General features: G+C 43.4%; 1 protein-coding gene and 2 non-coding genes across 6 annotated transcripts; all 3 read right to left on the reverse strand.

Moving 5' to 3' along the window:
• Positions 1-2,931: 2,931 nt before the first annotated feature.
• Positions 2,932-25,911, reverse strand: ATG16L1 (autophagy related 16 like 1). 4 transcript variants are annotated; one of them, XM_066619601.1, is made up of 19 exons: positions 25,526-25,911; positions 23,830-23,923; positions 23,016-23,121; positions 21,969-22,042; positions 21,614-21,865; positions 20,705-20,770; positions 19,862-19,948; positions 18,267-18,323; positions 18,020-18,067; positions 17,212-17,314; positions 15,424-15,529; positions 14,952-15,022; positions 13,329-13,400; positions 11,480-11,600; positions 7,929-8,034; positions 6,840-6,989; positions 6,408-6,455; positions 3,852-3,953; positions 2,932-3,116 (listed from the first exon to the last, which is right to left on the reverse strand). In XM_066619601.1, exons 1-19 carry the CDS (start codon positions 25,638-25,640, stop codon positions 3,023-3,025), a joined length of 1,872 nt encoding a protein of 623 aa, XP_066475698.1. In that variant the 5' UTR covers positions 25,641-25,911; the 3' UTR covers positions 2,932-3,022. The 4 variants fall into 4 exon arrangements, with proteins under 4 accessions (XP_066475698.1, XP_066475700.1, XP_066475699.1 ...); XM_066619603.1 differs by lacking the exon at positions 18,267-18,323; XM_066619602.1 differs by lacking the exon at positions 18,020-18,067.
• On the reverse strand, positions 14,418-14,680 carry LOC136647095 (small Cajal body-specific RNA 6). Its single transcript, XR_010794259.1, has one exon. It is a non-coding gene; the product is annotated as a small Cajal body-specific RNA 6 (non-coding RNA).
• Positions 16,726-17,004, reverse strand: LOC136647096 (small Cajal body-specific RNA 6). Its single transcript, XR_010794260.1, has one exon. It is a non-coding gene; the product is annotated as a small Cajal body-specific RNA 6 (non-coding RNA).
• Positions 25,912-26,678: the final 767 nt, after the last annotated feature.

The following is a 26,678-nucleotide window of genomic DNA, read 5'->3' on the forward strand; positions in this document are numbered from 1 at the left end:
GTTGTTGAACCTGCATAGCCATCATGGTTAGTAGCCATTGGCAGACCTGTTTTCAATAAATTTGTCCAATTCCCTTTTAAAGTCATCTAAGCTTATGATAATCACATCTTGTGGAAATGAGTTCCACAAACTATGCCATGTGTGAAAAAATACCTAATTTCATCTATCCTAAATCTCCTACCAATCATTTTCATTGGATGACCACTGGATCTAGTATTGTGAGAGAAGAAAAAAGTCTTTCCACACTATGCATAATTTTATGTCTCAATCATGTTACCCCTTAATTGCCTATTTTCACTAAAAAGCCCAGAATGCTATAGCCTTACCTCATAAAGAAGGTGTTCCAGCCCTCTGATCACTTTGGTCACCTTTTGCACCTTTACCAGATCTACAATAACTTTCTTGATATTTAGGAGCCAGAACACTACACAATATTCCAAATGTAGTTGCACCAGAGGGGCAATATAATATTAGCAGTTCTATTCTCACTTCTTCCCAATGACCTCTAGTGTGGAATTTTCACTGAGCTATCCACCACAATCCCAAGATTTCTTTCCTGGTTTGTCACTGACAACTTAGGCCTCAGTGCATATGAGGTTGGAATTTTATGCCCCAATTACCATCCCATTCTACTTACTGACATTGAATGGGCAACCAAATGGCAAAGCAGTTCACTCAGCTTGGAGATCCTTTTGAAACTCTTCACAACCTTGCTTAGCTTTAACCACTCTAAATAGTTGTGTCATCTGCAATTGGCAATGGACTCAACAGACATTGGAGAAGAGCAAGGGACCTTCAAAGCTGGTTTATCCACACATTAGCCACATGATGAGAGTCTATAGCAGCAAAAATGGTTGCAAACATAGCTTTTCAAGAGTTCATCCTTTCCAGTCTTAACATTCCCTTCCACCTACAATTGTCATGCATGGAATTTCTAGTATTGAGCCCATTCATCTGGTCTGCCCATGTCCACACTGCTGCACTTATAGCTGGGGATGCTATGGTTAAAAAAAATGTACCCAACACACTCTGTTAGCCACTTAGGTCTATTTGAAAATGAAGCTGATTGTGGCTTTTTTCCAATCTGTAATGAGAATATTATAGATAGAAGGATCAGTTATACACAGTTGATACTGATATAAAGCCAAGTGGACCAGGGATGGGGGATAGTATGAATCTGGGGAGCATACTCCAGGTCATGTGCGCATCACTGTCCATTTCAGCAGAGGATTGTTGCTCGTTACTGTTAATCATTTGATATCCTGTCTGTGGAATGGGTGTAAGGAGGAGTTAGAAAAGATAAGCCAAGAGGGAATAAGTGTAAAATCTGACAAGCCACCTGGAATACATGACATTTGTGTCCATGCCTGCAATACATTCAAAGTATGCCTCTCCTTCCCAGTACATGAAGAACTCATTTGAGCCATTGCCCTCCTTACTGGCAAAGTCTCTGCCACAATGCTAGGTTAGGCCATAACACTTACTTAGGGGAAAGAACTGGAGGCACCACCTTGCAGCTTAAAGCTTACACAGGAGGAAGAGGCAGTGCCACGCAGCAGGAGACGAAGCGTAAAAACTTTTCGACCTGTTTTGCAACCCCCAAAATAGGACCTACAAGCCACAACAGGACCTGGGGAGCCTTCAATCTGCTTTCTTCAATTCCTTCACCCACTCCACTTGCCCACATCCAAACTGGATAAAAGAACAAAGGAAGGGAAAGCACTCGTTTAGAAGCAGGACACAGGTTTATTTATAATCAGTCAAGTACTAGTGGGCGGATTAATACAATAAATAAGATTTGTACTGTGCATGTCCTGTTTTTCTCTGCAGAAGATGTCAAAATAAAGGGGGCTGTTACTGAAAACCCCAGATACAAAGAATTCCTGCTCACCTCTGCCTTTCAATACAAAACACACTTCCCCACAAAACAAGCTTAGGAAGGAAGTAAAATTAAAGTGCAAATTAAAAGGCAATACAGTGCTGGTGGCTTGTCTCAAGGCCCACTGGATGCGGATAAGTGTTTGGCTGGACAATGCTGAGCGCCACGTTGGTTCTTTCCAAACCATATTGTGCACTGGAATGCCGGGGATACAGAACAAGCCTGCTCCATGGCAGAGGGACAGCTCCAACAGAGAGAGAATATTGCACATGTATTCAGAGGCAATTGATCTGGATTTGCCAGCACCAGAACATTTACATTCAGATCTCTGTTTTTCCCCCTTTGCACCTCCATGCTTGAGAGGCTCCAGTACAGAAGGTCGGACAGATAGCAGAAGTAACCATGTATTTGGTTTTAGTGCTGAAATCATGCTTGTAATACATTCTTCATCACAACAGCAGCACTTCTCCCTCTTAACCACAATTAAAACCCAAAACAAACTGGGTCAAACTAAAATGCTTCTGTACCCTTAACTGCCTTTGAAGGATGCAGCACCTCTGAAGAGCAAACAATTCCTTCTATTACAGGCCAAGCTGATGCAGGGTGCTGTGATTTTGTAAGTGATAGAGGCTTTGTGGACACAACTGCCAAAGTCATGAGCTGGTTCAAGTAGGATTATAGTCGAGACCCCACCCTTACTAATGCTTCAGGATCCCTCACCTCATATCTTAGGTAATCCACAGAAGAGAACACAGGTGACAGTACATGCATAACATCAGGATACACAGGAACTTTGCTAAAAGACTCCAAAGCTTGAGTGTTGTAGTATGAAACTGTTTAAAGAATTGTTTGGCACTGCTGTGTGGGGTGAGAACTCTTGCACAGATGGTCTTAAGAGACTATTGGTTCTTCACCCAATGCAGCCAAACCTTTAAGGAGGCTGAATGCCAGCAACGTACTCAGACAGGAAGGGCTTTTCTTCCTCAGTTGCTGCATTGGGAATTCTTTCCTAGAGCCAAGCTTGCACTCTCCGCAGAAGGCTGTAGACTGGAGCCAGACTTGGAACTTCCATCCTGTCCAGACACACACTGACCATTGACCTCCCATGCAGGTTTCTGGCATGCCAGTTTTGGAGCTTTAAGATCAAAACTCAGACCACAGTACAGCCTTGTTTCCTTTGTCCACGCTGACCACATGCGCTCCAGAGGGTGACCACGCCACAGCATTGATCGAGTTGCTGAAACAAAGCATAAAACCAGATCACACATGCTAGATACCAGAAATACTTTGAAGTACACTGAATCTGGGTTAAAGGAGGACATGAGATCAAATCTCAAGGAAGCTATACAGAGGACCCCTCACATCCAGATCCCATACCTGCAGTTTCACTTATCCATGGATTGGGTGTGTGGCCCCCCAGCGCATGCCCCCTCCAGAGACAAGGAGAGCTCCACTCCCCGTGACTCCAGAGGGTCCTCTGAGCCTAGCAGAGGTCATGAACAGTCATCTGCAGCCTCTGCCAGGCTCAGACTGAGCCTTAGAGGCAAAAAAATGTCACTTCTGGTTTTTTCATAAGGACTCTAGAGGGTCCTCTGAACCTAACAGAGGTCATGGACCTCTGCTGGGATCAGAGGACCCTCTGGAGTCATGGGGGGTGGAGCTCCCCTCGCCTCCAGTGGCTGGGGAGGTTCTGGAATGGCACCTCCCTGGATATGGGGGCACGCCTGTATTTAGGGCAATTATGTTGTTGCCTCCTTCAGTCACTGAAGTTTGTGTTCAAGGATCAAATATTTCATTTCTGATATACTGTATAAGTCAGTTAGCCTGCCACAAAGGGAACCTACAATTTCAGCACACAAGGACTTCAGCATTCTCATGGTATTTTCAACATTTTCAATTTCTCTCTCACTTGTGGGTTCGTGGGGGATCGCTAGGCACTGAACAATGAGTTGCCTCAGTTATCTTTCCTTACCTGTGATGTTTGGAGAGTACCTTCTCCACTTTTCCGGTAAGCACATTCCAAATATAGAGGGACCCGTCTGCTGAGCCAGCCACCACATAATTTCCATCAGGGCTGAAAAATCATAGATTAGGGTAAGAGGAGAAAAAGGTATTTCATTTTGAGACTTATTTCCTCTATCAATATACCAACCTCCACTACTAATGCATATTGTGTCCACAATGTAAAGTTACCACAGAAGCCTGCTTCTGGGAGGCTTCGAATATAGATCAGATGCAAGATTTAAAGCGGTTACAGCTTCAAGTCACAAGCTCAGTGAGCAGAAAGTATTTTTTCCAGGACCAGATCCAGAAAGGTCATAGTCATAGTTTCAACACAAACTACAGCAGACCAATGGCTGACAAGGGTGCCAGCACAGGCATTTTCCAGACTGTGTGATGGGGAAACAGCCAGGGAGTGACAATAGCACAAATCTGTTGTCAAATATTTGTTATTTCCAAAATTCTGTTCCGAGAGCATCTGCTTGCCTAACTGGAAGACAAAATGTCAGTCGATAGATTCTCCTCTGGAATGGTGGGTATTTTCCTCTCAACCAGTGGGGGAGGAGAATAGTCAACCACAGTGCAATGCAAAGTTGGTGCTGAATTATTTCCTACTTGTCTGAAGTAGTAAGAAAAATGTAATCCAAGTAAGGCAGACACCTCCTAACACTGCAAGTTAGCTAGAGGGTACAAGAATCATACATTTTTTGTTTTGAAGCCCTGTATAAAGAAGAGCTCCAAGCAAGTCCACTAATGAGACACTCCTCATCTAAAAACCCTTCTTGGCAATTACGAGGGTTGCCCAGAAAGTAATGCACCACATTTTTTTTCTCAGCCTACAGTAATGGTACGAATGCGAAACTTTAGATATACATTATTTGAATTTTCAGGAGTGCGCACACAAATTTTTGGGTTCTTCAGACAGATAGCGTAGCTGCAGCAGTGTTTCGAAATGGCGTCTATAAGTGATGTATGTTACAAGCAGCGTGTCGTCATTGAATTTCTCACTGCGGAGAAAGAAACTGTTGGGAACATTCACAAATGTTTGTGTACAGTTTATGGAGAATCTGCAGTCGACAGAAGTACAGTTAGTCGCTGGGCACAGAGGGTGAGGCCATTAGAAGGCGGTTCGGCAGAGCTCCAAGATTTGCAGCGTTCGGGGCGGCCATCCACGGCTGTCACACCTGACAAGACGCAGCTTGCTGATGTGCTCATTCGCGAGGACCGATGCATAATGACTAGGCAGTTGGCGCTGAAGCTGTCAATCAGCAAAGGAAGTGTGGATGCAATCATCCGTGCTCTTGATTACTCAAAAGTGTGTGCACGATGGGTTCCGCGCTGTCTTACGGTGGACCACAAATCTCTCAGAAAAAACATTTCTTCTGAGTTGCTGAAACATTTTGAAGATGAGGGGGAAGCGTTCTTGTCCAGGATTGTGACAGGTGATGAAACCTGGGTTCACCATTTTGAGCCCGAAACAAAACAACAGTCAATGGAATGGCGTCATCCTCAATCTCCACAGAAGAAAAAATTCAAAGCAACTGCTTCTGCTGGTAAGGTCATGAGCACTGTGTTTTGGGACTGTGAGGGCGTCATACTCATTGATGTGATGCCAAGAGGCAGCACCATTAATTCTGAAGCTTATGTGAAGACATTAACCAAACTCAAGAAGCGCTTCCAGCGACTTCGGCGCCATAACAACCCAGGTGAATGTTTGATTCAACATGATAACGCTCGGCCTCACACAAGTTTGAGGACTTCGGAACACATCACTAAACAGGGTTGGACTGTGTTACCCCATCCACCCTACAGCCCTGACCTAGGTCCCTCAAACTTCCACTTGTTTGGGCCATTAAAGGATGCCATTCGTGGAAGACATTTTGAGGATGACAAAGAGGTGATTCGCACAGTGCAGAAATGGCTTTGTGACCAGAACAAGGAGTGGTACCGACAGGGCATACATGCCCTCGTGTCTCGCTGGAGGAAGAATCATAGAACTGGACGGAGATTACGTGGAAAAATAGGGAGTGTAGAAGAAACATCATTCTTTCTTGTGTGTAAGTTTCATTGTGTTCAATAAATAAATGTTGAAGAAAAAAAATGTGGTGCATTACTTTCTGGGCGACCCTCGTAGTACTAAAAGAACCTTGCTGCACTCCAGGATTTCACAGTACCCATAGGATGTATATGCCTCCGTTTATGTTAACAAGTACCTATTGATCAGGTATTTTTCTGTGGGGATCCAGTCAGACAGACCCTTCTAGGAATCACGTACAGGACAATCAGATTCAATACAAGGACTGGAAAGTTCTGCAGTTAGACCTGGATCATTTTATTTTTGAAACTGGAAGTTGTTGTGATAACTAGGATAATGTAATATTATTTATAATAATAATAATAATAATAATAATAATAATAATAATAATAATGCATTGCTTTGACATCAGGATCACTTAGGAGTATACAAATGGAAAGTATCATACTCCCCTCTTAAGCTCCTTATAGCTTGACCTGCTTAGTGTCTTACCTGAATACAACTCTGGTCCAGTCAGACCCACATTTAAACCCTTGGGCACTGAAGGAAGCAAAAAAAAAAAATGTTCAGTGAAATGTTGTTGGTTGTTTTCCCCCCAGATATGAATCTTAAGGCAGCCACAAAATGACAACTGATCTAAGATGAATCATCTAATTTCAAAGAATCCATTTCACCACAACTCTCTTCATCTTGTGCACATGAACCAAAACCTCTTTTGGATGTCAGTTAAGAACAATAATCTCCATCAAGCTGAAGTAGACAGTCAAGCAAAGATTTTCCAGAACCAGACTAGCTTATTAATTTTCCAGATAACAGGGCAAAAACCTGTAGTCCTAGTTTTTGACATATAAGAAACAATCTCCTTGACACACTTCTGGTGCTACAAGCTATTTACTTTCTGCAGAACTTGTAAAACCCACTCACCTGAAAGTCTGTTTAACAGCATTTACTCGAAGATCAATAATCTTTAACAGATCATCTCGAGAACAGGTGAGGAGCTCTGTTCTCTCTGGGTTGAGATCTAGAGCTGTAATCCTACCGAGCAATTCCATTTCCCGTACTACACACTCAGTTCTAAAAACAGAAGGTGGTATAAGTTATTGTTTCCTTAAGAGTACCTAAATCAGTGTTCTCTGGCACATGGGACTACTACAGCTTCACTAACATCGTGCTAAAGCATGATCATACAAGATAGAAAGAGGATCATAATATTTGAGTTTTCTTGGAAATGTTTTAAAACAGTGTGTTTTCTCTCAGTTTAATGCTTTCAACTGCTCTAAAAAGTTTTAATAATTTTTTGTCCAGCCCTGGACATGACCAGCAGTGCAGACAAACCTATGACAAAGTCCCCAAAGGTCTTGAAGGTTCCAGAGTACCATGTAGTCCCTAAGCTACCAATAAAGCTCTCCAAGCTTTTTTACAGTTTTCCATCCCAACATGGACAAGAACTTCTGGTAAAAATGTCACTTCTTGCATAATACATCCAAATACGAGCTCAACAACTTTGTATTCCAAATCAGGTAATTATGAACTGTGGCACCACCATAATATGTTTCTAGTCATATAAGAGAGGAACTTCATGCTCCATCTTTTCTTCTGCTTGTGGTTTTGATTCTCCTCTTAGCTGAACCGTCCCATTAATTCTTTTCATCTTTCTAGCCCTTTAGCAATCCACCCATTGCCTGTGAATTTCAAATTTCACAAACAAGAGTCTAATTAAATTATATGAAATTAAACAATTCTGCATGGAGTATTTGGAACAGAGAACTCTTGTCCACTCCTTTTGCACCCTCTGAGTCCAGATTTCTCTTCTTAACTAGGAAGATAGACATCTGAGCACAGTAGTGTTTAATGTGCCAATTTTTAGATAACAATAACTCAGTCTTCCAACAGATGAGATTCTCATCACAGCGCTTGAGGAAAAGTCTACATATTTCTAACACAATATGTTGATTTCTTGTGGTACCTTCTGACAAGTCCCCAGAGCATAAAACTTTTCAAAAAATAGTTTACCTAATATCCCAAAAGCGAATTTTCTTGTCAAAGTGTCCACTCATCACACATTGCTCTGTGCAGACTAAATCATTGCAGCTTGAGCCAGCAAACACTGTTTTTATACCTTAAAAACAAAAAACCCACAATAGCCTTATTGGATCTAAATTCATATCTCAACAAATCATAATTGAGCACAACATTGGATTTCTGTAGATTTTTCAGGAGTTCTAAAATCTTGGCTACTAACAGTGGCGTACCTAAGAGGGTGCAGGGGGTAGCAGCTGCACTGGGCATCAAGCTTTAGGGAAACAACAAACTGAGCTTGACACTAGTGACCAAAATTGTGAAAATCTTTTTATGTATGAATAATACCATCGTGTTATATATCATTGGAAAGGTAATTTTACGCTGAATGCAATGAAACAAACTGCACTGGAATATCTGTATCTATCGAAAGTTATGGCCAATAAAATGAAAACACAACTGGCTCATGGAACAAAAAGTAGATTTTCTTAACTCAAAACTGACTCATGAAATTGATTGTTCTGAGAGACAATGGCATGTTATTATGTTATTGACATGTTGCAATGACATGTTATGATTCAGGGTGAAACCAATAAGGTGTTAATATGAGTCAGCTCTCATTTCCATGCATCATAATACAGTTACCCCTACTAATTAACTGGGTAAAAAAGCACTTTTTCAAGTGGTGCTCCTCTTATATTTAGCAGGGGGAGAATAACCAGCCCTCTTCACCCCAGCACAGTGTCTCTGACTGATAAGGGTCATACTTTTTATTTATTTACTTAATTAAATTTGATTTGGTCAGAGGGGGAAGATACAAATCTTCTTTGACCCCAGGTAGCAGACAGATGCCTTAGCTATGCCACTGAAAGAGGGGAGGCAGCAGAGCAAGTGAGTGGCAAACTGCTGGGGGGGGGGGAGGTGGGTTCCTCCCAATTTTCACTTTTTTTAAAGCTCGGGCATGACCTCACTTCCTGTTGTGATATCACTTCTGGGGCAATGGTCTGAGCTTGGCACCGGGCTACATGATCATTAGCTATACCACTGGCTAATGATGTCAGCTACATAAGCCATCCAGTCCAACTAGCTTAGGAACCCAATAACTGAACACTGACCCAGTTGTTTTGGGTATCCAAGCAAATACAGTAAAAGTTGTGATATCTAACAACTCAGGGACTGAAGGATTGCCAGATACAATTTCTTGTATTAAAATGTTTCAGATGTTGTCAGTTTCATAGTGGAGCTAGTTCAGCTTTGGCAGGCATCAGCTACATTAGTTGCAACCCAGAAGTTAGGGCTGGTGAACTCATAGGCAGTCCAGTCCTGGGCCTGGTGCCCAGGGCTGCAGCGGCACCAAAAATGTCTGCTGCAGCATCCTAAGCACAACCTCAGCAGAACTGGCAGCTTTTGTCCTCTCCCCCTGGGTAAGGCAAGCAGCCCCGCAATGGGGCTACTCAACTCTATTGTGATCCAAGGGTAGAATCAAGAGCCTCTGTGTTGGGCTGCTGGCCCGACATGGAGGCTCAGGATCCGGAGGAGCAAAGCTCCACCAGTCCTGCCTACCTCCCGCACCGCTCCCTCACCAGTATACTTCCTCCCTGCCCTCTCCCCCCTCCCTCTGCCCCGGAATGCCCCCTCCCCCATGCCCCTACCTACCTCTCCATTGCCCGGCAGTCCACACAACTGCTGAGTGGTGGAGTACTGGTGCTCCACTGGCAATAGCCTAGTACTGCACCAGTCAGTGCTGAGCTAGCGCTGAGCTAGCACTGGCGCTAGGACCTGTAAACATGCCTTATGACATGTTTGCAACAGTGTGCACCAAAGGTAAGTCGGTGCACACTGTATAGGATTGGGCCCTGAGCCAGTTAACAGAGCTTTCCTGAATATCAAGCGCCAGAACTTTTACTGTACAAATTTTGCCATTTCTACTAGGCAACTGCATATGTGTTCTACTGAACTGGTGGGAAATCTTATCTTGTCACAGGAATTCTAAGCAAAATAGTAGTGATGTGCCTCCTTGCCCTGTGCTGGGCATAAAAGTAATACAAAACATTAAATACAGATGTTGCAGAAGGCACAATTTTGCCAGGTTCATAAAACTCAAAATTTGAAGGCATTAAGAAAGCTTCATGTTCAACCAGCTAACAACTGAGTAGCTGCTGTAAGACCCTAGCACTTGTTTCACACTGCGATCTATCTCTGCCACTGAGATCTTTTTTCAGGAGAAAAAGTGGTACTTGATCGAAGCTTCCTGTTGCTCTCCATAAAGATTTATGGGGGTTGCTTTACCCTAGCTAGAAAACAGAAGTAAACTGCAGGTCAATATCAATCTGAAGCTGCTGAAGCCCCGGCTGTCTGAAAACAGATCTATGGGCCAATACATATCATAGTTCATGTCAGTTTTACAATATGTGTTTTGCAGCTGAGTTATCCACAGCCACAGGATCTGTGGATATTGCCCCCCCATACAGAAACTAAAAACGACCATCAGATGTCATGCTTCAAAAAGCATGCAAGTCTACCCAATAACCAGGAATAACTCAAATGAAAAGGTTTACAGAGTTGTAGTTATTTTGTGTAAAGACAGTATCAGATAAAAGGACATGAAAATATGAATTGGTGGGTTATTCCCTCTTAAAGGTCCTAATATGCAAGTGGGTAACTTCATTGGCAAGAGTGATCAGACACCCAGAGCTATTTCAGAACTGGGCTTTATCTCCTTGTTTCCAAAGGATCCTCTCTTCAAGTATGGTAGGTGCTTGTTAATTGAAGTATTAATTAAGATTATACTTAGAATACAAACAAAGTCTTCAGTTCCACTGATCAGTGGATTACTCACTTCATGTGGATTTAGTGGTATTACACTTCAGGCTGTACTCATTATAAACCATTCTTATAACATTCAAAGAACATGTCCCCGTTGACGCCATGCAGATAGTAAAACCCTAACACTGTGGTTTTCAAACTCCCAGGAAGTTTGAAAGCTGCAGTAAGTTCTTGCGGGGGCGGGGAGGCAGCAGGGGCCAGGGGAAGGCAGCGGCCACTCAGGAGGGCTATAGGGGCTTGGGTACACTTACCAGAATGTCCTGCAGCCTCCCAGGGGTGCAAGGAGCCCTGTGCGGCTGTCCGCAGGGCTCCTTGATGCTTCAAAAGTGAAAGTGGAGTGATCGTACTTGTGAAACTTTGGGGAGCTCTGCAGACAGCCACGCAGGGTTTCCCTCATCCCCGGGAGGCTGCAGGAAGCTCTGGTAAGTGTACCCAAGCCCCTGCAGCCCCCTTGAGTGGCACGATCTTGGGATTGTGCTGCTGCCTCCTCCCTGCCTCCTGGCCGCCCCCGCCTGCCCCTTAAGGGGTAACAAGCCAGGTCCCACAGGCTGGGGCGTCGCGACAACCCAATCTGAAAAGCTCTGCCCTAACAGACGGATGATCAGTAGCAGTTTTGAACAGAAATCAATCAACAGTAGATCTGCTTTTAGACCCTTGGTTGCATGTGGGAGGCAAACAAGACAAGGAAATCATGGTTTTGTGCAGAATATCTTCCTTACAGACTTTACTGCGCAGGTCCCACAGCTTGAGGGTTCTGTCGTGACTCCCAGACACAATACGTGCATTATCCAACAGGAATTTGGCAGACAAGACTTTTCCACTATGGCCTGTAAGTGTGTGCTAAAAAGAGATTGAAACTGTGAGTTCATAGTCCGAGACCTGAATAATTCTTGATACATAAAAACCCAGTTAGTGTGCTAGCCCTTGAATACAACTGCAAATGGCTGCCAACAGAAGACCACCTCTCACTCTTTTAAATGGCCAAGATCTGTAATTCATGATAGCTAAATAGAATCTCAGTATTCTTTGGCATTACACCTCCAATACCAGATACTGAGATTACTGCAATAATCTGAGCTCTCCAGAGGTACCCAGTTCAGCAACATAGGTGCTGAGGTGTTGTCTGACCCAGCAAAGTAACTCTTACCACTCTATCCTATGCATTTCTATTCAGAAATAATCCCTAATGAGTCCACTGGAATGCCAAGTATGTATGTACAGGATTGCAGCTTTAGAATACCACTAAATTAACAGTTTACTATTTATAAACTGGAGGCAGGAGGTCTGGTCTAGAGGGTAGAGCCTCCGTTAGCCCAAAGATAACATCAGAAGGTCGCCAGTTTGAGGACACCGGCAGCTCCCTGAATGGCTGAGAATGGCGAGACCTTGAAGCCGCTGACAAGCCGAGGTGAGTGATTCCACCTGCTCTTGGTGTAAGCAAGAAGCGTCTTGGCTGCCCTCCATGTGAGAGATGGACCTGCTTGTCAGCCTGTGTGGGAGAACTGGAGGCCAGAAGTGAGATCAGACCAGGAAGATCCATTCTGAAACGTTGTTGGTTCTTGAAAGAGAGAACCTCTATGATTGTAAAAATCCCCTTGAGGGATTTAAAAATGCCTGCCTATGTAAACCGCCTTGAATAAAGTCAGAGGAGTAATTCAATGACCAGAAAGGCGGTATATAAATACAGGGTTATTATTACTATTATTATATGAACATATTTACTAAACCAAGTCAGATCATGGAACCATTCAGCTTACTGTCTATTCCAATTATCTGAGTTACCAAGGAATACCACCAAGAGGTTCTTTCCAACTCCTGCTACCCTAGAGCTTTTTTCATTTGGAGACACCAGTGACTGTACCTAAAATAATCTGTGAAATATTTTATTTTTTCACATTTTATATCACTCTTCCTCTAAGGAGCTCAAAGTTGTGTATATAATTCCTTTCCTCCTTTTGTCCTCACAACAACCCTGCGATGTAGGTTAGGCTGAGAGATAGCACCTGGGCCAAGACCACCCAGGAAGCTTGATGGCTGTGCAGGAATTTGAACCTGGGATCTAAGTCCAACTTCTGAACACTCTACCACTGAACTATGGCAGAAGGGAAGCAGATCAGTGAATGAAACTGTTTTCAGGCCTAGTACAACCAACTTTAAAATGCAAAGCAACAATACACACCTAACAACACATTTTTAATCACTTACCCCAGTAGGGGCTATAATATTAAAACTCATTTAAGCAAAGCTCCCACAAACTTACTTCATATAATCTTTCCAAGGGCAATTCCCCCACCCCCAAAATCAATTTCAGTTTTTTTTTTTAAACTATACAATATAGACTAAACAATATAGTCAATCACTCCACATCAGAGGTCGCAGCAAGTGGTCTCCAACTGGATTATCCTAAGAGTACAAGTAAAGATGAAAGAGAGAGTAGCTTGCAACACATTTTATCAGGAATTGAGAACTGCTGTTAAAAGGCAGCAGATAAACCTTGCAAAAGTCTAACATCTTCTGATATTTGTAACACATGCAGAGGGAGACACACCAATAAGCCAAGACACTCACCCGTAACCGATGATCATCCACAGTCCAAATCCTACTGGCAAAGTCATTTGAAGCTGCTAATAGATAAGAACCCTGGAGAAACAAACATTTAAACCTGTCATTAACAGTGTTCTTTCATCTTCTGGAAGAAAAATCTGTGCGGTCCTCTACACCTGACAGATATTGCTTCCCATTTTCAAATTATGCCCCTGTCCTACTTAATTTGGGCCATTGCCAAACCCTACCAGTACTACTTTGTCTCTCTTCTGTACTTTATTCTGCCTTTGCCCAGCTCATCTCCTCCTGCCTTCTCCCTGGAACTTGAGGACAAGAAATCTTTACCACTAAGACTCTACCGACTCTGTTTTCTGCACAAGTTTCTATTCCTTATTTTCAAGTTATCTGCTCCAGATTTCTCTTCTATCCTATTTATCCATCTTGCTTCTCCATTTTGTGCATAGTTATTTCTTTTTACTCCTGTGACGCCGCTGGAACCAACCGTATTGGCTTCTGCCTTTCCATTGGACCATTTCAGCGACATGGGGGGGATTTGCTGCATGGGTAACAGTCTATCCTCCATATCTACTTTACCCAGGCTTCGCGCACTGGAGAAGGCACTGTTCCAGAACCACTATTCAGAGCGCGATACCATAGTCCTCCAAGACCAAAGGATGCCAACAACATTTCTTTTTACTGTCTCCCCCATCCATGGTTCATATGGATCCATTTGCCCCATCCATGTGCACATGTGCCCCATCCATGTGCCTCATCCTGGCACAGAACTAAAGAAGACTTTATTAATGACAGGACTAAGTGGTACTGGAGGATGCCCCCCACCTCCTTGAATGGCAAAGGAAAGAACAGCCTAATCCCCATTGCCAACCAGGGAACAGAGCAGTTGCAAGGAGCCTGCCTTTCCCTCCCTGCCTAGAAAGCACTCTGCTCCACTTGTCTGTTGCTGGGGGATTGAAGAAGTGAACAGAGCCATTGGCCAGATGATTGGAGTTCTCTTGTTACTATCAGTTGCCCTGAGGATCATTTTGTTTTAAAGGCAGAGTATAAATTAACAAGAACTCACTCCTGACTAGAGATTTGCTTTGCTTTGAAAGAGGTCTCAGCTGCAAACCTGAGATCATCTATCCAGACAGCATTCCAATACCATAACTCCTTAACTGGTTTATGTTGGATAGAATTGTGCTGTGTTCACTCAGGACTCTAGCGTAACACAAACAGAATACATCACTACATATCAGCAAAATCTCTGCCAACCATAGCATTTCTAGAGCATGATGGAAGAGGAACTGCTGGGAGTTATGAGGGTAAAGGAGGCAAAGCTGCTGGGTAATCAGACCTTTTACTATACATCATTGACCTCAGCAAAACACTGTTAACTTTAGATCATGAAAAAGCAGACACCAAATGCCTCAAAATGATTCAACAGTAGCATTTCACATCCTAGCTAAAACTTGTACATCATGACAACATTTTCTGAACATTGTATAAAGAAGTTCTGCACCACAAGAGGCATAACATTATTTCTGGACAATTCTTCACCTACGCAAGAGTACTTGGTGCTGCCTTCAGTGACATGGCTAGAGTACTGTGGTGGAAAACAGTTGACAGGATGGGTTCACACATACTCACAGCACTATCAAACTCTATGCTTGTAATCCCCGCATTACTGCCCGATAGAGAACCTTTAAGTTCACATTTGTCTGTATATAAAACAAAAACAAGAGAGAGTAGGGAAGCAGGAAGAAGTCTGGACTCCACATCTGATTCATTCAGCTAAACTGAGACTAACACTTCAACAACGCAAAGCAAAGATGTGATCTCCCATGACCAGCACCATGCAAAGCTTGTAATTTCCATATTCATGTGCAGTGAACAGTTTATATCCAAACCCAACACCCTTTCCACTGCATCACTTTAGCTTTCTTAAAATCCCTCAGTTCTGCACTGTAGCTGCTGGACCTCATGCTTATTTTGATTAGCAACCTCCAGCCTTAAGAGACAAAGCCCCTTTCACCTATAAGGATATTTAAAAGCAAACAAACAAACAAAAAAACACCACATCTTCACTTTTCTTGCCTTCCCCTGTCAAGGCGATGCTCACCTCCAAAGACTTCCCAGAGTTTGACCCTCCGGTCCAAGCCTCCTGTTGCCAGTAACCTAGAGCCAGGACTGAACTGCACTGCGTTAACCTCTCCATCATGAGCATCCTAGGGGAGTGGAAAACAATACATGTGCAAGAATTATAGGTGGCATCAGGAGACCCAGACTAGATTTCTCATTCTAAAATAGCAGGCAGAATCTTAAAGTCTGGGCCATTCAGTCATAATGTAAATAATAAAAATTAATCACTTTCCAAATCAAAGCACTCTACTATTATTTCTTGCTTGAGTCCAAAGTGTAAGGATACCAGCAGGGATAACAACCACACAGCTAGAATAAATATTCCCAGAATATGACTTTGCAAGTTCAGCCTTTTAAAAAAGTTATCTTTAACCAAGCAGGCAAATGAATGTTTCTGAACATGAGGTCACATCCCCACTAGCAATTTTGCCATTAGTAGCTCCTTCCAGGAACAGAAGCTCCCAGGGGTGAAAGCACAAGTTGGGATGCAAGCCACAGTCTGCTACTTTAAAGTATTTGGATCAAAGCATTATTATACAGAAACTACATATACCAGAAAGGATATGAAAAAGGGAGGACAGAGAAAAAAGCATATGAGGTGGTGGTGTTTTAAGACCCCCAATAATATTCTGGCATAACACTATCAAAGTGATGAGAAAAAATGTTGGGATAGAATACCAAAATCCACCATTATCTGTTTAATTAAATGAGACAAGTTGACACTACAAATGTGTTAGGAGTGGTGCAAAAATGTTACTGTTGCCACCAAATTGGCTGCAAAATTGTGGAGGAATGATAATGGCCTACATACTGAGAAGCAGTTGAGAAAAATATGCCATTGCTAGCATGGTTCATCTGACTCATTGGGTACATCAGAGCAAAGGCAGACAAATATATTCTCCCACTCCCCAAAATTCTGTTTATCATCCCCCCATAGAGTTAATGCAGGGGCGGAGGCAGCAGGATCAGGCCCACTAGTTACACCACCATGTGATGCACTCACTAGCCACACCTCATGGACACCTGCACATACAGCATTTGTCTAGAAAGGGCAGTGCTTAACATAGGAAGGATTCTTCCAGGTGATTTGGAACCCTGGGTTTCTAAAGCATGCTGAGCAGTTACATAAGAGGATCATTTGGAAGAAAGCTTTAGTTCCAGATGCATGTGTGGTCAAACTATTTTATTAACCAAAAAAATCTATATATTTATTAAAATATCAACAATTAATGTAGAACAGAATGAATTCCTTGTCTTGCCATTCGCAATTTAAAAATGCAGAGGTCTCAGCTTGAAAACTAAAGATCATGCACATTCAAACACATCCCAAAAGTGACAGCTCCTTGACAGGATTTGTTGGATGACAGTCTGCACAAAGCCCCTTACACTGTGAGTAACATGCACAGACTTCATCCACATAATGTCAGCAGCCTCATAACACCACACACAGCATTACTAGAGCATGGATGGGCGACAGAAAGAAAAACACTGCTGGGAGCTGGAAATTAATGGGTGTGCAATCTGCTGATGCAATCAGACCTTTCTCTTGTCATCACTGACCTCACAAAGCCATCTATTAAATAATGAGGTGGAGTTTGCAACTTATTTTATAAAAAACCTTAAGAAGAAAGGAAACTCTGTATGAATTCACATGGTTTCAATCAATTGTAAACACAAGGGAAAGTTTCAGTAAGCAGGAGATTTTCCTTGCATGTGCACTACATGGTTGGCTATACTTTTAAAGATAACGTATCCTATATATACTTACAAAGACACACACTGCAATGGTAGGGACTCTCACTTCTTTGCTTGCACCTGGGTGTACATCAACACTATCTTGAGGGGCAGGACACGAGGATACAGAGCGCCTCCTGAGAAAGGGCACATGTAATCCATAATTAAACACAAGTAGCAACTAGCTGTCTTTCCAAATTATAGATATGGGGTTGGATGGTCTTGACTACACAATAGGATAAGAATGGGAGGGAAGAGGTGGAGAGATTTGGGCCAAAATCCAGTACTTCATTTGGAGCAAGGTGGTTACATCCCTCCCAAAACCCATGGCTGGGAATCCACTTGGCTACTATAATCTCTGCAATTTGCCTCTCACATGGACACTGCTGGCATGAGAGACTTACTAGTTTTTCAGCAGCCTTGTGGAGTCCTTCATTAAAATGAGACGATTCAGGGGTCACCACCCTGCCACATTCAGCAACTATTTGTAATGCTTAACCTTCTCCCATATGAAATAATCCCAGTGAATCACAAAGATACAGACTACAATAATGCCTATTCCAGAAGCTCACCCAACATTACTGCTACTGTACACATACCTTCTCCTTAATGCAGGAAGAAACTACAATGACTGGCTAAAGCACAGACATTGTGACAGCCCTTAACTTAGCAATGTTGCTACTTGACTTGCTATATAGTAGCCCTCTCAAAAGAAGTCAAATGCATCTTTCAACAGGAGAGACTTTTCACTGCTACAGAAATGACATCAAACAAGGTTGTTACTTCAATACCCCTCACTCACATGCTGAAGTGAATGTGAATAATTTCAAGTGAATTTTCACCTTGCAGTATCAGAAGAGTGATGTCCCAAAAGGGGAGACTCAGACAGACTGGAGGGAAAGATCAGAGGTCAGCACACGGCAGATGTAAAGAACAGGAAGTTGAAAACAAAAAGAAAGGGAAAATAAAAGAGGCAGAAGCTAGAAAAAAGGCTGACATAAGGACAACTGTTTGCATTCCTTGCATCATTGAAATGTCGGTGTATATTGAACTGATATGTAACAAAAGAGGCGATGTATTCTAACCTACCCAAAGATATTAGTGATAGAGTCCAGAAGGCCTCCAGCTGGCTGGGAGAGTCGCTTACTAAAGAGGAGGGGAGGACAGATTTAAACCTTATTGTTCAAGCAGAGATCAATCACACATATAGCCCACAACATGCATCAGGGAGAACATTCCTCCTCAAAGACACTCAAGTTCATTAAGAACACTCAGTCGTATAGAACAGCCCGAAAAGCCACGATAGAAATTAAAAAATGCTCACAAAGGCCAACATGAATTACACTCAATTCATAATTGGATAAGAGCAGGAAAAAAGAGAGGCATTTTAACAGGCTTAAGTCATTTAGACCTGAAAATAAAATGAAGGATGAGCAAGTGTGTAGGTTTAATTCAAGTTTTAGGCACTCAAAGTAGGTTAGGTACAAACAGGTTCTTGTATTCAAAATATGGCATGAGTACATGCCACAAAACTGGAAACAAAATAGCTTCATCAAACTTGATTAAGTTTGGACATTTGCAGATACCATACTGAATAACAATAAAAATGGATTGCTTCTTCAATCCATTTTCATTGTTATTCAGAGAGTTATCTGCAAAATATTCAAAACTTTATCACTTCTAGACTTGAACTGATCCAAGGAGAGCCTGATTGCCTCTCCTTACCATTTCAGTTACTGCCATTCCTGCAGGATCCTCCTGCATCCAGAATTAGAGTGAGAGGGTCAGGAGAAGCATCAGAGTTCAGTCAGCTCAGACACTGGCTGAGTATCCATCTCTACCAGAATCCCTCCACCTGGCTAGGCCCAAGCTTTGAACCCCCAGTACAAGGGGAATGGTAGTTTCCAGTGTGCCAGATGTTAGGTAGGGGCACCACAACTGGGAGGGGGGGGAGAAGGTCTAGAGCTTTGCCCAGGACACCTGCTATGTGGTGGCCTTCTAGTTGAGGGCAAAACTGGGATAGCCCAACACACATTCTTTTCTGAAGTGGAAGAATACCAGGGAGATAGCAGTGTTATAAACTCTTGGCCTTGGCTGCACTAGTCCTGTAGTGCCCTTTCTGTCTCTGGGAAAGGCGACTATAACACAGAGGGCAGGGGTAGAAGTAGAGGCAGGGACTAAACACTATCTGCTTGCATGACAGAGGACAGTTACTATGTGAGTGCCAAATTACAATTAAGAAGTACTTCTACCATCATATAATAACCTTTATCTTGCAGAAAGTTTTAGTAAAACTTGAAAGGTGTCACTCATGCTAAAAAAAATGAAATCTGAAGGAATTCCATCATAACTCCCACAGGCATAATTCACAGCACCTTCCTTCAAGTCTCCACTGAAATAAAGGGAACACGCAATAATCATGCAAACTCCCATTTCACTTCAATGGAAACCAAGAAGATATAGATTAACTGTGTCCTTTGCAGGCATTTACTGGCAATGGATTTTTTAAATACATCCACAAAGGAAAATAAAACCATCAAATATTTTCCCTTTTAAGACACTGCAGTACTTCCACTGCTGTACCATTAAGGACAGTAAGCATTCTTCCCTCCCACCTATTTAAATTGTTTCATATATTTTTTGGACAAATGGTTTTTTTCAGTCTTCCTCTCTGTATTTCTTACCTTGCTGTCCGGCTTACAGCACGCACTGGAGACGATTCCTCAGCTGGATCAGAGGTTTCATCTGCAAGCACCTCAATATCATCATCCCTAGAGGAGGACAGGATCATGCCTCCTTTGAATCATTTGAGAGGTGAAGGAAATTCAGGTATTTTGTGTTATCTGCTGCCTACTATCTTAACAGAGATCAGAAAGCCTGTATAGGTATCAGGAGTACTTTCCCTCTATTTTCTTACTGGCAGAATAAATACCATTTAGTCACACTACTGAACATTAGTAAGCACAGAGTACTAATGCTAAAATTTAACAAAGAGCGTTCTGCATTCAAAGAAATTAGAGATGAGTTGCATTCACGATTTTTAGCCTTTCATCTCATGGCACACTGACAAGCTGCTAAAATGGTCAAGGCACACCATTAGTGTTTAAACAATTGACAAGGCGCACCTTGTTGCAGGTAGAAGGCTCACATATCCAAAGGCCTTACTAACAAATGACCCTCCCCCAAACCCCTGTGGTACACCTGTGGACCATTCATGGCACACTGATGCACTGCCGCAAACCGGTTGAAAATCACTGGGTTGCATTTTGAGGGCCTGGTGCTCAAACAGAAGACGCTTCTGCTGCATGGGGAAATAAAGAATTTTCATTTATCTCTCTGTAACCCTGAAGCCCTCACAAAATCATGGTACTATTCTCAGGCAAACACGTTGGGGAGGGAGATGTGGGGGTGCTGTGATAAGTTTGCTTTCACTAGTTTCCTTCCTCTTGCACTCCTTAGGACATAAGCCACTGTTACTTGTGAGCTGGTTGTTGAGAACTGGGGCACATAAGAGTGGAATATCTTACTGTTCAATTGGCAGTGGCTCCTTTGCAGCTTCTGCTAGTTCTTTCTGAAGCTTGGCCTGTCGTCTTCTACAAGGAGAGAAACAAATATGCTGGAAAATTCTGTGTCAACATTTGCTCAAATACAAGAGAAACCAGTAACCAAAAGGCAAAAGCCACATACTTAAACATAATTACTTAGAAGTGTTAGTTGGCACACTTACTGCTTCAGAGAGTGTCTCTGCAACCATCATATCTACATGTGCTATATTATTTGTGAGACCTTGTAAGAAGTAATTTCAAGGAGCAGTTCTTGCAATGCAATACACTTTTATTCACAGAAGCACCCCTAAACTTCCTTTGTAACTATTTATGCAGAAAGATACACAGAAAGTGCACTGTGGATGTACAATGACTGTGGTAGCCATTTTTCCACTTCCATTACAGGAATTGTGCTGAACTAAATACACAGCCTGCCAGTTCACACATTATGTTGCTCCATGTAAGCATGCCCATTGACACGAAAAGCTGAGACCACTTATGTGGACTTGAGTTGTATGAATAAATTTATACCAGCTTTCAAAATATAATTTCCCAATGAGTTCACAATAAAATGCATTAATAAACTAGAAAACTATTCTAATTCAGATCAACTTTTTAAAAAAAAATATTAATGCCCTTTCCTAGAGTGAGCCATTAAGAAGTAGCTGGCTGGGATACTGGCTCAATAGCTTCATTTGCTACAAAAATAAGCTTTAACATTTGTTGAAATGTATGTTCACCCACAGATAGATGGAAACCTCTCCCTCACCCACAAAAGATTGTGAGGAGCTTGTAAGATTGTGAGGAGCTTGTAAGATTGTGAGGAGCTTGTAAGATTGTGAGGAGCTTCACCCAGAGCAAATAGTTTACGGAAACATGCTGGGATCGTACCTTGAATCCTTCTCATTTTCTGCATTGAGCCTATTAGCTTCCTGAGCCTTCTCTGCCATCCACCGCGTGACCAACTCTTGGTTATCTTCAGTGGTTTTTCTCAGTTTCTCTTCAAGAGCCGTAAAGGTGATCTGGAGAGCATCATACTCATCTTTAAGAGTTTGGTTGGCTCTTTCAAGGTCTTGTAGCTTGTTGCGCAGATCTTGGCACTCTGTCTCTAGTTCCGCTATCTTTTGCAAATATTCTGCAATCCTTCAAGAGAAGCAGCCCATACAATGAGAATCCAACCAGAAATGACATCCTGACTTTCAGCAGCAAAATCAAATTCTGTCAGCAACAAATGAATTCTACTCACTTTGCATCGTTCATTAGCATCTCTTTGTCCTTCTGTTGTATTTGGTTATTCAGGTCGATCACAGATTGGGCCAACTACAATGAAAAAAGAAACTACAGGGAATAAGAGGACAGGTACTCATAGTTTAGCAATCTGGCCTAGATGTCTCTAAGAGAGATTAGGCATGTTTATGGATAAAAAGTCCATCAAAGGTTACAAGTCATGATGACTGTATGCAACCTCTAGGTTTTAGAAGTAGTCTATGTCTGAATACCAGCCGCAAGGGAATTGCAACAGGATACAGGCATCTTTTGTGCTTCCAGAGGCATCTGCAGGCCACTGTGAGATACAGGAAGTTGGACCCTGATCCAGCAAGATTCTTTTTATGTACCTTAGGAAAAAAAATCTAGAGTACCCAAAGAGGTACTATGAGTACCAGTGATTTTATACTATTGGTATGTGTAGACTTTTATGTAGTGTGTGCACACCCCTCACCTAATCAATCAAGAAACACAATGATCAAAGGCCAACTATAACAACTGTTTATGGTTAAACATTTCCACAATAAGAAGGGTAGACATTTCAACTGGCAATGCACTGTACCAAATAGATATTTTAGTAAGAAAAGTCAATTTTATTTATGTTTGGAAATTAGTGCCAATGCATGTTATTCTGCTTCAATTTAAATCTGGAGTACCGTAAACTTTAGCTATTAACAGAAAAATATCTTAAAGATTAGACACAAATTACTATTTCACTCACGCCCTGCTAATAATAATAAGATATTATTAATAATAAGATATCCTGAAAAGCAAAAGATCCCAATGAAAAGTGCCATACATCATTTCATATCTGCACTTTAGACTACCTTATAGGAATGGAAGCATGAGGAAAGTAGTAGCAGTAACTGCTCGTTATGTTTCCTACACATGAAATGCATATAAAAAATCAGCTACCGCATTGTGGAAAGTCATGGACAACAGAAACAGATAATTATTTACTATTTGTGTACCATCACACAAGAACACCCTTGAAATTATATAGATTCCTAGGAAGGATGTTCCTAACCTCGCCACGTTTCTTGTGCAATTCTGTCAGTTCCTCTTGATGTTTGATTCTTAGTTGGGCTATTTCTTGCAAATGAGTATCATTTCTTGCACCATCATGTCCTGGACTGGAATTTTCGAGGGGAAGAGAAGAAAGAATGTTGGGTTTCTCTAATTCATATAGCATTCCAAACTACTCTTCAACAAGCAATACAGTTTCTAGACATTCAGTTTCCACAAACATTATACTCAGGTAGAACTAAGAAATTCTTAGCCTTATCTGAAATGTGTTCCACAGATCTCTATTTAAAATAATCTAATTATGTAGTCCCCAGATCACTTAAAGAAAGCACTGCAGCTACACATCAAGAAAATCTTATGACTAACATACTAAGTGCACCTGTGGTTTTACACACTTTGAGCAAATGTGTTGGCTGTGGGTAAACTGATCTCCAAGATCAAGGTTTGACAGTTCCTTCGGATGTAAAGAGCAGGTTACACCCATTCCCTTTCACACTATACAGACAATGTATGTTACTCAAAGTCTTATAAGACTTAAAAAACCCACTATCATCAGTTTTTAACTTATTAAAAGGAGCATTTATAGCAATAGGTGTGCAGTTTTATACACAGTTGCTTGGAAATAAGCCCAGTGGTACCTAGGGGGAGCTACTTCCAAGAAAGCACTCACAGGATCATAGCAGGTAGGGGTATCATAGCAGTTTTAACAACTGTGGTGTATAGAAAATACAAAATGTGCTTATTCACTGCTAGTAGAAATAAAATCAAAACACAATCAAGCACCTGCAATCATCAACACCAGACTCGGAAAATACCTGCTCTCATGCCGACCTGGCAAGTCATACTTTTCCACTTGTAGCTTGTCAGCGAACACTGAATGGAGATCTGACTTCTCCAGCAGCCGGTTATCTAATGGAGCAAGAAGTTCAATTAAAAAGACAACTGCCAGATTCCTATCAATTTTACAATTCAGTAGTAAGGATATAATTTTTGTAGTCACTATAATTTTTGCAGCATGAAGTAACTATTACAGAACATCACCCTTTTAACATGTCTGTGAGTTTGACATGTAAGGTCACGAAAGCAGGCCCAACTGCTTCAGGTCTGATGGAAAAACTGTTGGACATCTGCATTAGGCTTTGCTTGTGAGAATATTTTTTCCTAACTCATTTTTCAAAAGTTTTGCATACATAACAATCTGGTCACAAATTCAGTTTTTAGCACATTATTCTACTTGAAACATCTATGCTAGCATAAAAAAGTTATTCACTCAGTTCTACTGTTGAAAGCAGTGAGGAGACAGGAAAAAAGCCCACATACAGCAACATTTCAGCAAAGAGTTCAAACACACCAATTCAGATAAAAGGACTCATTTGTGCCCAGGCAGCCTTGTAAAAAAAACAAAGACACACTATGTGTTCTCCTTTCCTGCTCACCTGGTGGGATGACACCCTGTGCGTGTCAGGTGAATTGCAAAAGGTTTTTGTGGTGCATTCAAAGAGACTGCTCCAAACTGCAAAGGAAACCCTTTCACCCTTCCAAACGAATGCACCCTTCCAGATGTTAACAGCACAATCCAAGGCTACTCAGAAGTAAGCCCCACTGAGTTCAATGAGACTTACTACCAAATAAATGTGTATAGGACTGCACTCTTAAGGCAATTCCCATCCCATACTCTCAGCATGCCTCAGGAAATAAGGAAATTCCCCATACTCCGCCGATTGGGGAACCAGTGAAGAGATCATCTTGTTACCCAGCACAGTAGAGAAATCTGCCTGTGTTGTTCAATAAGGTTTCCCTGTCCTATGTGCTATGCCACACACCAAGAGAAAAACATTCTGGCTAATGGCTATACCTCTCAGTATGACTTTTCATAAGACTGCAGTGTTATCAGTTGTTCAGTGGCAATGGGGGGAGCGTTTAAAATAACGCCCAGGGCAAAGCAGAAAGCACGTGGAGATGTGAATTGATGCACTTGGGACAATGATGCATGTGCTTCTGCCAGACGTGAAGATCGAGCCGGCTAAGTCAGGGGCGGACATACAAATAACTCCTGAGCCCACCCTCCAGCATGAAGCACAGGCTCCAACAGTCTCCCCAGCACTTCCAGTCATCATCTGGGCCAGAGGCTCACTGAAGGCTGGGGGCTCCCTGAGGGTCCCCAGGCTGGGGTGCCCACCAGTGGTGTAGCTGGAGGGGGCTGAGCGGTCAGGCTGACAGGGAGCCTCAGCGAGGTGGGCAAGTGGCCCCTCCCTTTGGAGCCATTCCCTGCAGGGGGAGCAAAACGGAGCCATACAGCTCTCTCACCCCTCCCGCGTACAGCTGTTTTGCTCCCCCCGCCAGGAATGGCTCCGAAGGGAGGGGCTGCTTGCCCGCCTCGCTGAGGTTCCCTGCCGGCCTGACTGCTCCGCCCCCTCCAGCTACGCCACCACTGCCCCCCCTGCCCCCCCAGCATCCAGCCCTTTCCAGCGCCGGGCTCAGCCGCGCAGAACCCCCAGCAGCGCCGCTCACACTGCAGGATGATCTCCTCGAAGGCCTGCCTCTGGAGCCGGTCCCGCCGCCTCAGCTCGTCCAGGACGTGCCTCTTCCAGGCGGGGAGGCTCGCCGCCCGCAGCCCCGCAGACATCTTCCCCGCCCTCCCCAGCGGGCACGGAGCTCTGCGAGGACGCGGGAGGGAGCCGTCAAGGCCTGAGGCCGGGGGGAAGACCCCCGCCTCCTGAACGCGTCGAGCCCGCAGGCGTGAGAGGCGGAGAGCGGCCCGCAGGCTCACCGCCGGCTAGCACCCAGGAGCCGGGCAAGCGACGTCCCCCCTCCGCAGCCGGGCCGCAGCCCCCATCCAGCCCCCTTCCAGCAACCACTAGGTCGCTCCGAGTCGCAGCGCGCGTCGCTGAGGGGGGCTTTCCACCACGGAAGCGCACGTTCGTTACGTCACCTCAGGGTGACCACACCGAGTGCCTGACTGAAAAGCAAAGCCCCCGTCGCAATCGCCCTTCTCCGACCCGCCGCCCCTCCGATCGTCCTCTGTACAGGCGCGGGTCTGCCTCCTTTCGCGAGGCGTTTTACAGTCTGGCAAACACTCCGGCCGTCTATGGACAAAATGGCCGACGACAGGGGGCTTCGCCAGCTCTATCTTAGGAAGGGAGCGTGGGCTCAGGCGCCTCGAAGCCGCCATCTTAGGAAGGTCGTGTCATTGGACGAGTTAAGCCCTTGCCTTGCGCGTCTTAAACCGGGCACGTTCCACCCACTGCGCGAGCATCTTCCTGCCTCTGCGGTGCTTCCTTAGGGTGGGCTCTTACTCTTGCTCTTCCCAGCCTCACTCCAAGGGCCAGCTGCGCCCACCCTGCCTCCTACAGACAACACGTTGTGTGTCATTTGCACTCAGTGTGATCCTGGGGTCCTTCAGCTGGACATAAACCCCACTGAGGCTGCCCTCCTATCCACACTTTCCTGGGAGTAAGTCCCACTGAACACAAGGGGACTGACTTCTGAGTAGACATGCATAGGAGTGGGCTCTGAGGCTGCCACCGTATCCACACTTTCCTCAGAGTAAGTTCCACTGAACACAAGGGGTCTTACTTCTGAGTAGACATGCATAGGATTGTGCTGTGCATGTAATGCAACTACCTTTTAGTTAACTGGACACACAGGGTTGTGGCCTGTAGCG

The sequence above is a fragment of the Tiliqua scincoides genome, chromosome 3 (genome assembly GCF_035046505.1).
Source record: "Tiliqua scincoides isolate rTilSci1 chromosome 3, rTilSci1.hap2, whole genome shotgun sequence".
Lineage (NCBI taxonomy): Eukaryota > Metazoa > Chordata > Lepidosauria > Squamata > Scincidae > Tiliqua > Tiliqua scincoides.